General features: G+C 42.2%; 2 protein-coding genes across 2 annotated transcripts; one reads left to right on the top strand and one right to left on the bottom strand.

The window, feature by feature from the left end:
- The first annotated feature begins 1,715 nt into the window (after positions 1 to 1,715).
- Positions 1,716 to 4,078, top strand: LOC128732666 (zinc finger protein 431-like). Its single transcript, XM_053825956.1, has 3 exons — positions 1,716 to 1,989; positions 2,049 to 3,614; positions 3,677 to 4,078. Exons 1-3 carry the CDS (start codon positions 1,775 to 1,777, stop codon positions 3,828 to 3,830), a joined length of 1,935 nt encoding a protein of 644 aa, XP_053681931.1. The 5' UTR covers positions 1,716 to 1,774; the 3' UTR covers positions 3,831 to 4,078.
- A 221-nt stretch (positions 4,079 to 4,299) lies between these two features.
- LOC128732669 (zinc finger protein 879-like) lies at positions 4,300 to 6,410 on the bottom strand. The gene is made up of 3 exons (XM_053825959.1): positions 6,109 to 6,410; positions 4,538 to 6,052; positions 4,300 to 4,473 (listed from the first exon to the last, which is right to left on the bottom strand). The coding sequence occupies exons 1-3, from the start codon at positions 6,330 to 6,332 to the stop codon at positions 4,326 to 4,328; spliced, it is 1,887 nt and encodes a 628-aa protein (XP_053681934.1). The 5' UTR covers positions 6,333 to 6,410; the 3' UTR covers positions 4,300 to 4,325.
- Positions 6,411 to 16,561: the final 10,151 nt, after the last annotated feature.

Below are 16,561 nucleotides of genomic sequence, written 5' to 3'. Positions count from 1 at the left end.
AAAACTTGATGGTAGAAGTTTGTAAAGTCACTTTAACACCTTTAATTTAAAGTGTAGAGTGGAATCTTTCATTAGGCTCACAGCTTTCAAACTACTTTAAGGCTGCTTAAAGGCTCGCCCTATTCTTCTACGGGCATAAAAAAAGCATAAACATTGTGCCGTACAATGATGACACTAAGGCTGTGAACCATTTCGCGAAATTTTTAACTTTTTAGTTAAAATTTGACAGTTCGATGGTTATTTCTCCTCGAGTGGTTAAAATCAGTTCAGAATGCGAAACATTTCATATTTGATAGATTGATAGTTGTTTTACACAATGAGAGCATATATAAGGTCAGGATGAAGATATGTTTCTATAACAGCGGATTTATTTATTTAGTCCAGGTTGGAATTGGATGAATTTTTGGTGTTTATTTGCTCCTATTTGATAGGTAAAATTCATCTCATTTCACATCGGGTTGAATAAACATATTTGTTATATAATAAACATCCATACATTGATGAAAAAAAATTCAAGGAAAAATCAGTGAAATACATCGAAGCTCTTTCCTCACCTGTGGCATGTCTCATTGGCTCTTGGAACTTGGTTAAAACCAAGGTTAAAACTAACCATGCTCCCGAGCAGGGTTATTTTCGAAAAACTATCGTACTGTCAAACTTTAACCAAAAAGTTAAAAATTTCGCGAAATGGTTCACAGCCTAAACACCTATCCAGCTTTCCACGAGCGATAATGGCGGATATCGAGCACGCCCTGACGGAGTTACTATGGATATATTCATGATTGTTTGTTGTTCGAATGTAAAAATGTAAACATTGTTCAATTTTGCAGATCATGCAGCTAATGAGGAACATAATCGAACGGACAAGTTTTATGCAATGTGGCTTTGCAGTTTTCGCAGATTTCAGGGAGAATGTGCAAATACGCAACGGAAAGTTTCTTATCAAGTCGCGACGCTGTTCGAGAGCAAACTTGACAACGGCTCGACCAACATGAAGTTAATGTTTGCGTTAATGTATAATGTTTCGAATGTTTAATTCGCACGATTGCGAAAAAGTATTCTGAGCCAGTGCCTTCAGCAAATTATGGCCGCAAATCACTATAAAAGTTTGAATCCGTTTAGTTATGTTCCACTTCAGCTGATCTGCAAAATTAAACAATGTTTACATTTTTACACTTGAACAACAAACAATCATGAATGTATCCATAGTAACTCCGTCAGGGCAAACTCGACGCTTCTCCAATAAATGTCAAAAGATTGTACCCACTTGTGCTCAATATCCGCCATTATCGCTCGTGGAAAGCTGGATACTTTTTAGCATGTTACGAACATAAACATGCTGCGTTTGCCGTACCTAAGTAATAGTGCACATAGTCTCTGGATGCGCTACCGCATCAGATAAGAGATGTTAGTCGTGTCACTTAATTTAGCCCACCCCATCGACATCTCTATATCGAGCTGCATCAGTGAACGTCAGCGACAGCATGTCCGGGGCTCAAAATTTGACAGCGGGCCCAAATCAGACTGCTGGCAGTTGAGTGAAACGCAGTGCTGACATGCTATCTCATTTTCGCACACACGAGATGTTGGCGGCGAAAACATGGTTGCCTGCCGATGGGGTGATTTAGCCAATAGCTAAAGATACAGTAAACACTTACACTACAACATTTTTAGTCTTTTTAATGTTTTATCTGTAATTTAATAAATCAGATGTAATTTCGATTTATTTTTTCTAAGTGTATTACAATTCTATCGATCTCGAATAGTAGTCGTCATGCCGTGTATTGTTCCTACGTGCCTTCGCACCAGTAAAGCAATGAGATCATTTCCCGACGATCGGACACTCGCGGCCAGATGGTTTGAAGCGATCGAAATTGGCTGCGGATATCCGGTGCAATCTGTAAACGATATCCAACCGGAAATATGCAGTTCTCATTTTCTAGCTTCTGCCATAGATAGCTACGAGGAACCGTCTGTATTTGTGAATCGGTTAGTGATTCACAATTTTTATTGTGCATAATTCAGGTTCACAATTTTGTATTTTTTAGTTATAAAATCTGTAATAAAATCAGCAGTTGCAGAGTCTGCTTAGCATTCTATCCTAGAAAGGATATGATTTCTTTGGAGGGTAGTATAGGCGAGAAAAATATTTCGGCTCTTCTTGAATCGATGGATATGGGCATAAGCAAGGATCACTTTCTTCAATTGATTTGTCTACCATGTACTGCTCATTTAGATATATTAACATCTCTTTACACAAAATTCACCCAATCGGAGCAGTTCTACCAAGAATTAATACATAAAAGTCAAGACTATAATACTAAAATAGAGACTTGCGTGATGCGGGCGGACAGTTCGCAGGAAAAAGTAATAATGGAAATTAAAGAATTGGACCTTGTTGACAACCAGGAAAATAGCAGCGAAGAAAGTAAACCAAAAATGCGTCGTTCGAGTTCGCGCCTTAAACGAAGTAGGCCTCTTAAAAAAGAAAATGCGAACAACAACAATGAGAAAAAGACAAAGCGATCAACAAATCTGAATAAAAAATTGGAACGATACTGTTATATTTGTAACACATTCCAAACAGATTGCAATCAGTTGATGGTCCATCTAACCGAAACGCACACTTCCGAAGCGGGCTATCGATGTGAGGAATGCTTTCTAGATATTCCATTGCTATCTGCGTATAATCGTCATCTTAGCCGACATGACGAGTCAGGACGGCCAATTAAATGCAGTATCTGTTCTGTACGGTTTGTTTCTCAACTTCAGGTCAAGGTGCACGAAAATAAAGTACACGGTGCAAATCATAACGTCAAGCAGCCGCAGAGTAAAACACGCCTTATGGTATGTGATAAGTGTGGAGATGTGTTCGATAAACGTAACATTAAAGTTCACATGCAGCAGGTTCACCAAATAGAATGTCAACCAAAGTGTAATATTTGTAATAAAATTTTCACGGCAAAAGTAAGTCTCGAACGGCACATGCTTCTACATACGGACACGAAACCGTACAATTGTGAAGAATGCGGGGCCTCGTTTCGACGATTACTTAATTACCGGCAACATAAAAGCATGGTACACGAGGGAATAAACCCACACGTTTGCTCCGAATGCAACGAAGGCTTTAAAAACTATCAGCAGCTTTATGTCCACAAACAGAAAGTTCACGATAAAAAACCTCCCCCATCACAGCGCTATCAACAATATGAACCCTGCAAACTGTGTGATTTACGCTTTGCTAAAGGCAGTCTATTAATGGAGCACATTCAAAACGTCCACGCCTATGAACAATATCCGACTTTCCCGTGTCCACACTGTCCGAAAACATTTATGCTGCCATCGAGACTGGCAACTCACAAGCTCATCCACTCGGATAGACATGTCTGTACGCTATGCGGTGCTCGTCATGCCGAAAGAAAGAAGCTTCAGTACCACATGGATCTCAAGCACCCGGATGGTCGCGTGTACGCCTGTACCGTTTGCTCTAAAACATTTACAAGTTTACACCAGCTCAATCTGCACATTCCCGTTCACACCAAAGGATTGCTATTCAAGTGTGAATTCTGCTCGAAATCGTTCATGCGAAAGTGTCAGCTAGTGATTCACATACGGTAAAAGATGGAATATTATGTACACTATTTAGAATCAAAATTTATGTGAACTTCTTTTCCAGAACTCACACAGGGGAAAAACCACATCAATGTGATAAATGTTCGAAGCGTTTCAAAGACGACGGAACTTTTAGTAAGCATAAGAAAAAATGCAAATCACTTGGAAGCACAGTTGTGGAACCGGAATATCTAAAAGATGAGTCCATTCTTAGCTAGTTTGAATACATTTCACCAATTCACGACTGGAGTTTTCAAAAGGCACAGCACCTGGAAAGCAACGTGTCTGCGACAAAAATCTCCATGAAACTTCCATTGCACTCAGTGCGTTCTTTCCGTCCCACGTTTGAGAATTTTGTGTGGTTTGTTTTGTTTTGTTCACTTTTTCGCAATAACAAGAAGCAGGCAAAAAAACAACAATCATAAAAACAAGTGGTACGAACTACTAGTAATCAATTTAGGTTATCAAAGGGAATAAAAATAAAAAAGATATTGATCAAAACAAACCTGTAAAATCGTTAACAGATCACACCATCCAGTAAGGTTCCCCTTCTAGTCACTAACAATTCATTTCTCGAAAAATGCTTGTGAAAAACGAGCCAAAAAGCATGGCCTTCTTAGAGATTTGAAAGACTGACATTGCATGGGAACTCATTCAGAATATTGTAGGGTAGGCTCAAGGCTTTTATTCAAAATGAAACATAAAATATCGAATCAACATTTTTCAATCACACACGCAATTGCTTTTTCCTGCTTGATGACCGAGGCCTGGCAGCGCTTTTTATGCTTGCTAAACGTTCCGTCGTCTCCGAACCGGGTATTGCATATGCCGCATTGGAATGGTTTCTCTCCGGTGTGCGTCCTAAAACAAAACAAAAATCTTCGTAATTCGTGATCTAAGTTTTTTTTAAAAAACAATACTCTACCGTCTGTGGGTTTTCAACTGATTGGTCGTTAAAAATGTCTTCGGACAAAAATCGCACTGGAACCGTTTGCCTTTGGTATGTAGAATGCTGTGCCGGTACAGATTAAACCGGCTGTTGAAGCTTTGATCGCATTCGGGGCATTCGTAAATCTGACCGTCCGAATGCTTTCGATCCATGTGGAACTGCAGGGTGCCTCTGTCAATATGCCGTTGGCCGCATTCGGGGCATGCATACTTGTCCGTGTGAATGCTTTTATGTATCGACAGCTGAGACGGAGCGATGAAGGATCTCGGACATTCTGAACAGACACACATTGGATATTCTTCTGTGCTGTGTTGTTCCCGCACGTGAGCGATTAGGTCCTTGTCTCTCCGGAATTGCACCTTACAGAGCCGACAGGCTCTATACTGGCCGTAACTTCCTTCCGTTTTGAACCTTTTGATAGTCTTTTTCAGATGAACGACTTGTCGGTGGTTATAGAGATTCATATAGCTTTTGAATTCTTCGTTGCATTCAGTACAAACGTGCGGATTAATGCCATCGTGCACTAAGCTCTTATGATGCCGAAGATCAAGTGGACGACGATAGCTTTTGTCACATTGGTCACACTCGTACGGTTTGCTATTGCTATGCAAAAGCATGTGACGCGCCAAAGTAGCTCCAGTCGTGAAGGTGCGTTCGCAAAGGTGACATTTATGGGAAACCTTCTCGTGCATTTGACGAACGTGGCTTTTGATGGCATGGGGATGGAAAAATTTACCACACTGATCACATACCACGCTTTTAACCGTTGATCTTTTTTGCTTCCTTTTTGGATTTTTGCCGTGACTATGACGTACATGGGCTCTCGCTGATTCGGCCGTTGGATATCGCATTGGACAGAAACGGCACTTTATCGGCCGTTCCGATTTGTCATGCCCGCCAAGATGTCTATTATATGCTGCCAGCGATGTAATATCTTTCGAACATTCCTGACAGTGATAACCCGAAGCGGAAATGTGGTATTCGGTAAGATGTTGAAATAGCTCACTGGAGTTCTGAAATATCTCCAGACAAATATAACATTTCTTTTTTAATACTTCTTTAGCATCTTCTAAAGAATCTACTTTTTCGATTTGTATTTCCTGGGTTGCTTGGTACGTTTCAGTTTGTATATCATCACCTTCACTATCGACTTCTTCGGTATAGCTCATTCCTTCGTCCATGTCGGCACAAATATCTAACTCTTCCTTTATTCGAAAGACCTGGCCTGGAGTACTCTCAACCAGCTTCTGGTAAGTGAGCTCTGAATTAGTAAAGGCCGCTTGAATTGATTTCACAATGTCTATCCGAGCGACACAACTTTGACAAATCAGTTGAAATAGATCGTTAGCTTGAAGGCACGTATTAAACAACTCGCTAGCCAATACGTCAATCCTATTTTCACCTAAAGCACTGATTGGTGATAACATGTCTTCTTTCCTATAAAAATCCAAGCAAAACCGACAGCTGGCGATCTCCTCCACGGTGCCATTTCTGAGTGAAAGTAAAAAATCAAAACATGATCTAAGATCAACTCGCAGTTTATTTACCTTGTTACAAATCTGGTCGGTTCTTCGTAATTTCCCTCGGTGAATAATTCTTGCACTGGAAAGTGCTCTTCGCAAACCAGCGATTGTTCCTGTTCCTCGAATCGAATGTCTTCTCCGGTTCCGAGCTGAATCGCTTTACACCACCTTTCCGCAAGCCAAACGTCTGTGGGAAACGTAACCATTGTCCCATTTGGGCGAAAACACATTGGAACAACACAGGGCATAGTAACCAGTCACTTCTCTCTTATCACTAAAGAAGATTAATTTATTTCTTTCTGATTGAATCTTGAATTCAACAACTTGATTTAGGGGTTTCGTCGTCGCGTTCGCGTACCCGCCACTGCCACCGTCAAAGCAAAAAGCATTCGCAATCAGAGATGCCATATTTTCTAAAAAAAATGTCTGCAACTGCTCGAAAACCGAAAAAATCGAGCAGTTTTCCGGCTACTCGAATTTTCTGGATTAAAATTAATCTGCGAAAATCTGCACACTTTTTTAGGAAGTCTGTGAAAGTTTAAAGAGCTTCGAACAAAAATCTGCGCCAAAACAATAAAAGTCAGAAAAACTGCAAATATCTGCAAATTTCTAATGATCTGCAAGACCGTCCCAAAAATCTGAAATTTGCAGACAAATCTGCAAGTCTGGTATCCCTGTTCGCAATTGCAACTGCAACACCAGAGATGCCATCTATTTCTAAAATAATTATCACGAACTGCTCGAACGCTTAAAAAGAGGTATTTGTCGTATTTGTATTCATTCCATTTCGATTAAAGTATTTGAAAGATACGAAAAATTCGATGAATATTTATGATATTTATAGAGAAAACTTATATGCAAAGCTGAAAAGACATTAGCTGATAGCATAACAAATCCTTTGAAATAAAAGTATCTGCTGTGTATTTTAGAATCCCAAAATCTACATTTCACATAATGAATCTGTACATCTGGCACCCCTGAACAACTCGAAACAGCAAACAAAATGTCAAATCTGCACGAACGACCAGGGGCTCATATATAGCGTTTTTGCTTTTCAACCTGAGTTATAGGGTGTTTGCAGAGTGCATATGTATTGGTGATCTGTTGGGCAGGCAAAAGTGACAGCTCCATATAAAACACACGGGCTGGGAAGAGCAAAATTTTTTAAATGATTTATTTTCTTCATTTAAAACAGAAATTACAAATTGTTTCATACATATGGCAAGGTAATATATCTGTTTACTAAATAAAAAAATTATTTTCAACAAATAAGCTAAGACGCGGTAGCAATGAACAAAAATGTAACTATGACCTATGTTAGCGGGATAAAACTAAACAAATATTAAAATCTAGCAGTTGCTTTCGGCTAAGAAAGCAATTTATTATGCTAAAACCAATTTTATATTCCGTTACTTTCAACTTGGCCTATGCCCTATATCGCTTCGAAAAACAGTATGTTTGGAACACCGATTTAACGCGAATTCACCGAAACCCAAGTTACCAACAGTCAGCATATATTTCAGGTAACATTTGTCGGTTACATTACCTATTAATTGCTTTAAAATGATGAATAATTTCCGAAAAAATGATAATTCTATCCAGCACGTTTTTGCTGCATCTAATACAGTGGACCCCCGTTCGTTTGAACGATTCCTCATGCAAACTAACGGGGTTACTTTTTAATTTGAACAACTGGTAACCCGAAATATGCTGAAACCTGTGTGAACTGGCCGCCCTACTCTTTGTTATTGTTTTGGTGGTTTGTTTTAGTTGGCAGTTGCAAGTGCGAATATTGCATTTTCCGATCGGATTTCTATCTTAATCGTTAGGAAAACGAAATGTAAAACCGATTAAACACGCTAGGTCAGTATAAACAAATCGTGTTTATGTGCATTGTCTGCATAAGCAAATGATGTCATGTTGAGAATGACATTTGAACCATTTTTAATTTGCACGTCGTGCAAACCAACGGGGTTCAAATTAAAAAGTGTTCAGATTAAAAATGGTCAAACGAACGGGGGTCCACGGTAGGAAAATATGCAATGTGTGCCCAACAGATGTCTGTGTAGCAAAAGCCCTATTGAACTTGCTGACGTTTATCGTACGCACACATCGACGCGCGATTTGTTGTTGCTCTTGTTAGATTTTACATTGATTTTACACGTTTGTTTTTGTTTTCCCCCAGTTATACCCCGGTAAAAAAACATACGTTTGAGTGATAAACGATAAGTTTTTGTAGCCTTTTGCACTGGGCTTAGCAAGCTCAATAGCGTAGATTTTGCTTGGGTCCAAACTACGTTCGCCCTAGTTCCAATCGATCGGCTGTCCAAATGTTTGTTTTTTTTACTCAGGTTGAACTTAGTTTCGCTGGCTCTGGGGATGTACTTGTTAGACGACGGGTTCGTTCTGGTTTTTTTTCACAGTTTCAACCCCGCTATAAGCAATACACTGACAACCCGAAAACGTTTGTTTATTCTACCGAAAATGTTCGTTTATTCAGTGCCTTGGGTTGGAACCAAGGGTAAGTCGCTTAGAACATTGAGGCAGGCTCAATTTAGGGAACAGCTGACCTCATTGATTGCAATTGCGGTACATTCATTTCACAGTTTATGGCACACTGTGGCCCACTTTTTTGACATTTAAATTTTGAAATGTTAGAAATTGGCAGCCCTGCCAATGTTTGTTAATGTCAAAAGGATCAAACGGTCAATCTGAGCGCAGGCGAATTTGACAGGTTTCACATGATCAGCACCTCGGCAGCACAGTAGGCACAGACTGAACAAAATTTCCATGCAAGAGGTGAACGGAATGTTCTCAGCGACTTACCCTTGGTTGTAACTAACCCAGGTTAAAAAACAAAAACGCTATATGTTCAATCTGAGTGTAGGTGTCGGTCACTCGGCAAAACCGTTTTTATGTTAGGCGACTTGAAACGAGTCGAAGTGTGCCGATGCTGTGCCGAAAGTGCCGAACTGCAAGATTTGTTAAATTTGTTATAATCTGAAAGATCTGGCAACCGTGCGAGATGATTTTGACAACTGGCAGTGCTCCCATTTCATATGTAAAATAAAACCGGAGGTGTGTCGCTTGACATCTCTGGAGTGCCGCGGCACAATGTGCTGAGTTTCCGATCGCTTGAAAAACAACCCCTTCGATTGGAACTAGGGCGAATCTATCCAGCTTTCCACGAGCGATAATGGCGGATATCGCTCGTGGAATGGCACAAGTGGGGACAATCTTTTGACATTCATTGGAGCAGCGTCGAGTTCGCCCTGACGGAGTTACTATAGAGCTTGCTAAGCCCAGTGCAAAAGGCTACAAAAACTTATCGTTTATCACTCAAACGTATGTTTTTTTACCGGGGTATAACTGGGGGAAAACAAAAACAAACGTGTAAAATCAATGTAAAATTTAACAACAGCAACAACAAATCGCGCGTCGATGTGTGCGTACGATAAACGTCAGCAAGCTCAATGGGTACATTCATGATTGTTTGTTGTTCGAATGTAAAAATGTAAACATTGTTCAATTTTGCAGATCAGCTAAAGAGTAACATAATTGAACGGACAACAAGTTATATGGATTGTGGCTTTGCAGTTTTCACAAATTTCAGGGAGAATGTCCAAATACGAAACGGAAAGTTTCTTATCAAGTCGAGACGTTGACAACGGCTCGACCAACATGAAGTTAATGTTTGCGTTAATGTGTAGTGTTTCGAATATTTAATTCGCACGATTGTGAAAAAGTATTCTGAGCCAGTGCCTTCAGCAAATTATGGCCGCAAACCAGTATAAAAGTTTGAATCCGTTTAGTTATGTTCCACTTCAGCTGATCTGCAAAATTGAACAATGTTTACATTTTTACACTCGAACAAGAAACAATCATGAATGTATCCATAGTAACTCCGTCAGGGCATACTCGACGCTCCTTTAATGAATGTCAAAAGATTGCGCCCACTTGTGCTCAATATCCGCCATTATCGCTCGTGGAAAGCTGGATAGGCTAGACTAGAGTGACTATATACAGAGTGGCGCCAAGTCATCCCAAATGTATGCAATGCATTTTTCCTTCTCTTTCAATGCTAGGTTTTTCCTTCTCTTTCCTGCATACGCGTTGGATAGGTTGTCTGCTCGATTGGAATGACACTGACAGATAATTATCATTCCAATTTTGACATTGTCGCCACTCTGTATATAGTCACTCTAGGCTAGACCTAAGTAAAAACGAACGTAAATAGATTCGGCTGGTAAACGGCTTACTAATGCATACCGTCGGAGCCTTGCCCATCGGTAGGCATAAAATAGACCCTACACTGGATCACAATCTCTTATTCAGTAACTCGTATCCCTATCATATCCTCGTAGTACCAGCCGGGATACGAGCAACCTCGGTGGAGATCGGGTTACTGGTAGAAGTAGAAGCCAAGGTCGTATGCTGACAGGGAAGGAGGGCTTTTTTGAGCTTCATTGGTCTTTCAGCGAGACAGGGAGTTGGTGTCGCAGACGTCGCAAGCCGCTACTACGAAAAACTATATCAAGCACCGAATGGAAAATAAAAAAATTCGAACTAGAACAGTCGGAATAGACACACGACAAAAAAGGACTATGGATTGGAAACTCGGGACGTGGAACTGCACTCGAATGCTCTCCGACGTATTGAAGAGCCGCAAGTTCGGCGTCGTAGCGCTGCAGGAGGTGTGTTTTTATATTGTTTTTGCAGGGAGAAAATCTTCATAGACAGCACCTTTACGGTGCCGAATAGGATTCGCAAGGTGCCAACATGCACCTACCTACTAAAAACTCTCCTGCTTCCCATCCCATTTCCTGATACCCTCCCGGAACTACCGTTAAGTTTTACTTCAGGAGGGAGGACGTGCATAAGCACTCCGTCATCCGTTGCTTGAATGGGTTCACACAACACAATTGTCACTTCATTCCGCCACTACCTTTCACCTAGGGCCTGGGCTGCCCACTCAGCCCGTTACTGACCCTAGGTAAGCTACACACTTAACAAAAAGCACCGAATTCGGTAAAATTTTACCGAAATCTAAACAGCTGAACGTTCGGTAAAAATTTCAATGGTGCCAATCGACGTTTACAGATCATTAGTAATGTTTGGTGCAATAAAAAATTTTACCGAACGTTCAGCTGTTTAGATTTCGGTAAATTTTACCGAATCGTTTAAGTGTGTATGTCAGGCCCTGTCGTTGCAAACGTTCTAGCCGTTACAACTCCGTTATCACGTCCGTTACCGCTCTATCGACGGCACCTCATGCGCGCTGCTCCGCCCACATTCTCTGCACGATGTTGTTGGCGTTGGTGTCTTCTTCAACGACCGCAAGCATCCGCCGCCGAGCTGCCACGAAACGCGGGCAGTGAAACATCAGATGCTCCGCCGTTTCCTCGGCTACCGTGCAAACGGGGCAAAAGGGTGAGCCTACCCGCCCACGCGTATGTAGATACTTTTTAAAGCATCCATGTCCCGACAGAAACTGGGTAAAAAAGTTTACCTCACCATATTGTAGTATCCATGCGGGCAACTACACTTTCTACCGATCCAGGACGAGATGTTCTGGATCAGCCTATGAGTCCACCTGACGTTCCTCTGCCTATCCAGCTTTTTACGCGCTATAATGGCGGACGCTATAAATTGTGTTCGTAATATTCGAACAATCTTTTTGACAACTCTGCATACATCAAAACTGGGCACTCTTCTCATGTACGGCAGTGTTGCTCTTTCTTTCGTTTACGCAAAAGAAGGAGAGCAATAGTTTTGTTTACCTTTCGCACATTTTTGCTCTCCTTCTTTGACGTAAACGAAAGAAAGAGCACGGTAGTGTTGCAAGAGAAAAGTGCCAGATTTGATGTATGCAGAGTTGTCAAAAAGATTGTTGGCATATTACGAACACAATTTATAGCGGCCATAATTATAGCGCGTAAAAAGCTGGATAACACTCGATGTCCTCACCTAGAAGTATGCATATGGGAATCATGGCTGCAATAACCCCGATCGCATCCAATGATATGGTACGGTAGCCGCACGGAACGCGCAATGCCAAGAGCCTGAACACCTTGTTAAGACATGCCTGATTGCGCTTACTGTCCAAAGCCGGGGCCCATGCCTTCGCACTATACCGTAGCACCGACGTGGCAACGCTGGCCATCAGGCGTCTCTTCGGCATGATATTGAACAGCGCAGTAACCGTCGTTGACGCTTTACCACAAGCATAGGGCCCTATTCTGTAAGTCACGTCGAGCAACTCGGCTCGATTCAGTCACTGTCGAGTGCAAGAAGAACGGGCAGCATAGCGGCTCAATGCACACCCAAAACAAAGCTAGCTCAGGCGTCACTTGCTAACCGTTTAGTCACTAGCTTTTTGGCGGTGGACTCAGTCGAGTTACTCGACAAAACCAGGTCGCGTGTGACTTACATAATACTAAAAGTCGACTAGTCGAGCAAAGTGACACTCGACGTGACTTACAGAATAGGGCCCATAATCCACATGGCTGGTGAAGTTCAGCCTGTTGTCTGCCATAACACCCAGGTATTTCACACTTCGTTTGGAGACAATCACCTGTCCTCCAACGATTATTTTGGCCTCTAAGGCCGACTTGCGGTTGCTGATCATCACCGCTTCCGTCTTGTGGTGGGCCAATCGCAGATTGACGCCCGCCATCCAACCCTCTATTATGCTTATGGCGTCCGATGCCAGCATTTCCACCTCCTCTAGAAACTCGCCTACCACTGTAAGGACGATATCATCGGCGAAGCCAGTGATCTCGACCCCAGTGGGTAGTTCGAGCCTCAGCATCCCATCGCACATAGCATTCCAGAGCTGTGGAACACCCGTTGTCACTTTGTCGTGTCGTACACTAGCGTCCGGCTCTCGAAGTAACTTTTAAGCAACCTGCATAGATGCAGGAGGTGTGTTGGAAGGACTCAACGGTACGTACGTTCAGAGATGGACATACCATCTACCAGAGTTGCGACAACACAGACGAGTTGGTATAGCTTTCATAGTGACGGACGAGATGCGGAAACGGGTGATTGGATGGTGGCCAATCAATCCTGGAATGTACTGGTTGAGAATCAAGAGCCGATTCTTCAATATAAGCATCATCAACGGGCACAGCCCTCACCTCAGAAGTACCGATGACGAAAAGGGTGAATTTTACGCGCAGTTGGAGCGTGAATATGACCGCTGCCCAAAACATGATATCAAGATCGTTATTAGGGATTTCAATGCTGAAGTTGGCGGAACACAAACCGGTGATTGGAGAGTTCAGCGCACACACACTGAGCTAACTGAGGAAATGAGACTTATCGACTTTGCCGCCTCCAAGAAGATGGCCGTACGTAGTACCTTCTTCCAGCATAGACTCCTATACAAGTATACTTGTATACACCTGGAGGTCACCAAATCAGACAGATTCACAGATCGATCACGTTTTGATCGACTGTCGGCAGTTCTCAGACATCATTCACGTCGGATCCTATCGAAGCCCTAACGTTGACTCGGACCACTACCTAGTGATGATTAAAATGCGCCCAAAACTCTCTATTGTGAACAACATTCGGGACTGACGCCAGCCTCGGTTAAATCTCGCGCGGCTGAAGTAGCTAGACGTCGCCGAAAGCTTCGTGCTTTCATTCGAAGCTGCGCTGCCGGAAAACAATGAGCTGGATGACGCTCCTCTCGAGGACTGTTGCAACATTGTAGCGGACAGCTTCATAGAGCATGTGGTACGGCATCAATGGAACGATTGGTTTGACGATGAATGTACCCAAGTAATAGTTTTGTTGCATAATAGCTTATCAAGCAATTACTCCACGGCAGTTAGCTTTACAATAGTTGAATAAGTTATTCTTAAACCAAAGATGTTTGTTGTGTAGCAGGATGATGGATAAGGAGGAAACGAGGAAACGCTGCGCGAGCGGCCAAGATGCGCAGTGCCACACGACATAATGTGAAAAGACACAAACAGAAAAGGATGCAACGAAACCGAATTTTCCGAGTAGTTGATGCGTATGCGGAATTGGAGCGGCTGCATCGTTCCCAGGAAATGTGAAAGTTCTACCACAAACTGAACGGATGACAGCTTTGTGCCGCGAGCCGAAATGTGTCGGAATAAGAATGACAGTCAGTATTTCGACGGACGATCGTGAGGTGACCGAAAGATGGAAGCAGCTTTGTCGATGTACAGCTGAATGGCGCCCAGGCAGAGAGCGATGGCGGCAGAAAAAGCAATTTCGAAGTTACAATAAACGGAGAATAGGCGAATAAACGATAGGCGAAGTTAAGGAGGCCATCATGCTGTTCGGCTTTGAAGGCTTTTGCCGCCTACAAAGTTCCCCGTCTATCGCCAATTGCGAACAGATTTGTGGGAATTTATCAAGCCGATCTCGTTGAAGGACGGTCAAGAACGAAGTTCCCATCCACCATTTGTTCGTTAACTTCAAAGCCGCGTATGATATCATCGTCCGAAAAGAGCAATGGAAAATCATGGACGAAAATAGCTTTCCCAGGAAGCTAATCAACACACAGTCATGTGCTCGGATTTCGGTGGATTGTTGAGTTCATAAAAATCACACAAAGGGCTTCATCAAGGTAATGGTGTCTCATGCTTGCGCAACAAGATGTCATGAACCGAGCGGATATCAACATGCGGGGCACGATTTTTAACAAATCCAGTCAATTCGTCTGCTTTGCCGATAAAATGGATATAATCGGCAAAACATCTGTGGCGGTGGTTCAACCGGAGACTTACTAGTAACAGCGGACAATGACACCAGTCGTGCGATTAGGGAGGCGTATTATCAGCGGAAGTCGTGCTTACTATGGGCTTCATAAGCAGGTGCGGTCGAACAGACTAAGTCCCCGTACGAAGTGCATCGTGTACAAGACGCTTTTTAGACTGGTTGTTCTTTGCGGGCTCGAGAAGGACCTGCAAGTGCTCGGAGTTAGTCAAAGACCAGTGCTAAGAACGATCTTCTGCGGCGTACAGGAGAACGGAGTATGGAGGCGGAGCATGAACCATGAACTCGCGCAGCTCTATGTCGAACCCAATATTCAAAAGGTGGCTAAAGCTGGACGGAAGCGAAGGGCAGGGCGAGTTGCAAGAATACAAGACGATAATCGACGAACCAGAAGTGCTAGATGAGTTCGTATTTTTGGGATGCCTGGTGATCGCGGAAACCAAGGAGATTTAGCGGCGTATTCAAGCAGAAAAACGAACCTACTTTGCCGGCCAATAGTTTTTGTGGAAAGAAGCTCGCTGATTTTGGGAGACACGCGCTAAAAGTTATCATTGAAAAGCAAAACTTTTATTTGTCTTTATGATGACTTTTAATGAAATTTTTAATGAAAATTTAATGAAATATTTTTTAGAGGTTCTAAAAACACATTTTTATGACGTCCTGTTGATAGAAAATACCTATTGTCTTTTCAAAACATTTAACTTTTACTTCGGAGGATCTTTTTGTTTTGTCGATTCTTCCTGTTCACAACCAATCTAACAGTCGTAAGCCTTTACCTTGTTAACAAATTTAATCAACTAGCATAACTTTCATAACAAAGGGAAAAGCTGGAGAAAATCGAAAATAAAACAAAAACAAAACAAAAAACAAAACAACAACAAAACATGCTTTCCCTGGCGGCGCTTACTGTGACTGATAATTTTTGCTTTTTATTCGAATTCATTGTAAGTAGATATTTATTACTAAAAAACAATTTACCGGTCAAATCGAATATTTCTAATCACGCTTTCCCTACCTGTGAAAACGATATTAGTGGGCGATAGTGTGTGCCCTCGCCCGAATGGAGCACGCTCCTTTTTATCCGTGAACTATCCAGTCGGATGGCGCCGGGGCGTGTGCGTGCTTTCAGTTAGCTTTTCTTTGCCACCCACACACTAACACACCTACACTGAATTGGGGCTGCCCATGCCGTGCCATGATGGTGTTGCATACGGTGTGGCTTTTCCGACGACACACGACATCCATATCACTCACCCGCGCAGGTTAGAAGAACGCAAGGCAATGTGAGTGATGTTGTCGGGATATCCTAAAGGTACTTACGTTTTCGATAAGAGTATACTAATACATCATCGCAGTTTCAGCCTCGGCCAGAGCCATCAGCGAAAAAGTCATCCACCATTGGAGAAGCAAAAATCTTCGATGTTCAATAATTTTCTTCTCTTACTACTCTACCAAATAGGAATCGCCAAGAAGTATCAAAAAATCGGATAAGTAAATCCACTGAACGCTGCGACCGAGAATTGTTGACTATTCATTGTGTGTCTGTCGAGTAACAAGTTTTTTAGTTTACCAAGCAACCGTTTGTGTGTCGTGTAAATAAGAATCGAAACAAAAAAGTTGTCTTCTACCGAGGAAAATAAATTGCAAGTGATTAAATTTACGGAAGCTGTTCGTTGTTGCTTTTACAGCGAAGAGTAATTGCAAAAGCTGCGAGGCGAAA

The sequence above is a fragment of the Sabethes cyaneus genome, chromosome 1, assembly GCF_943734655.1.
Source record: "Sabethes cyaneus chromosome 1, idSabCyanKW18_F2, whole genome shotgun sequence".
In the NCBI taxonomy this organism is placed as follows: domain Eukaryota; kingdom Metazoa; phylum Arthropoda; class Insecta; order Diptera; family Culicidae; genus Sabethes; species Sabethes cyaneus.
Note: the sequence above shows the minus strand (reverse complement) of the source record. Positions and strands in the feature narration are given on the sequence as shown.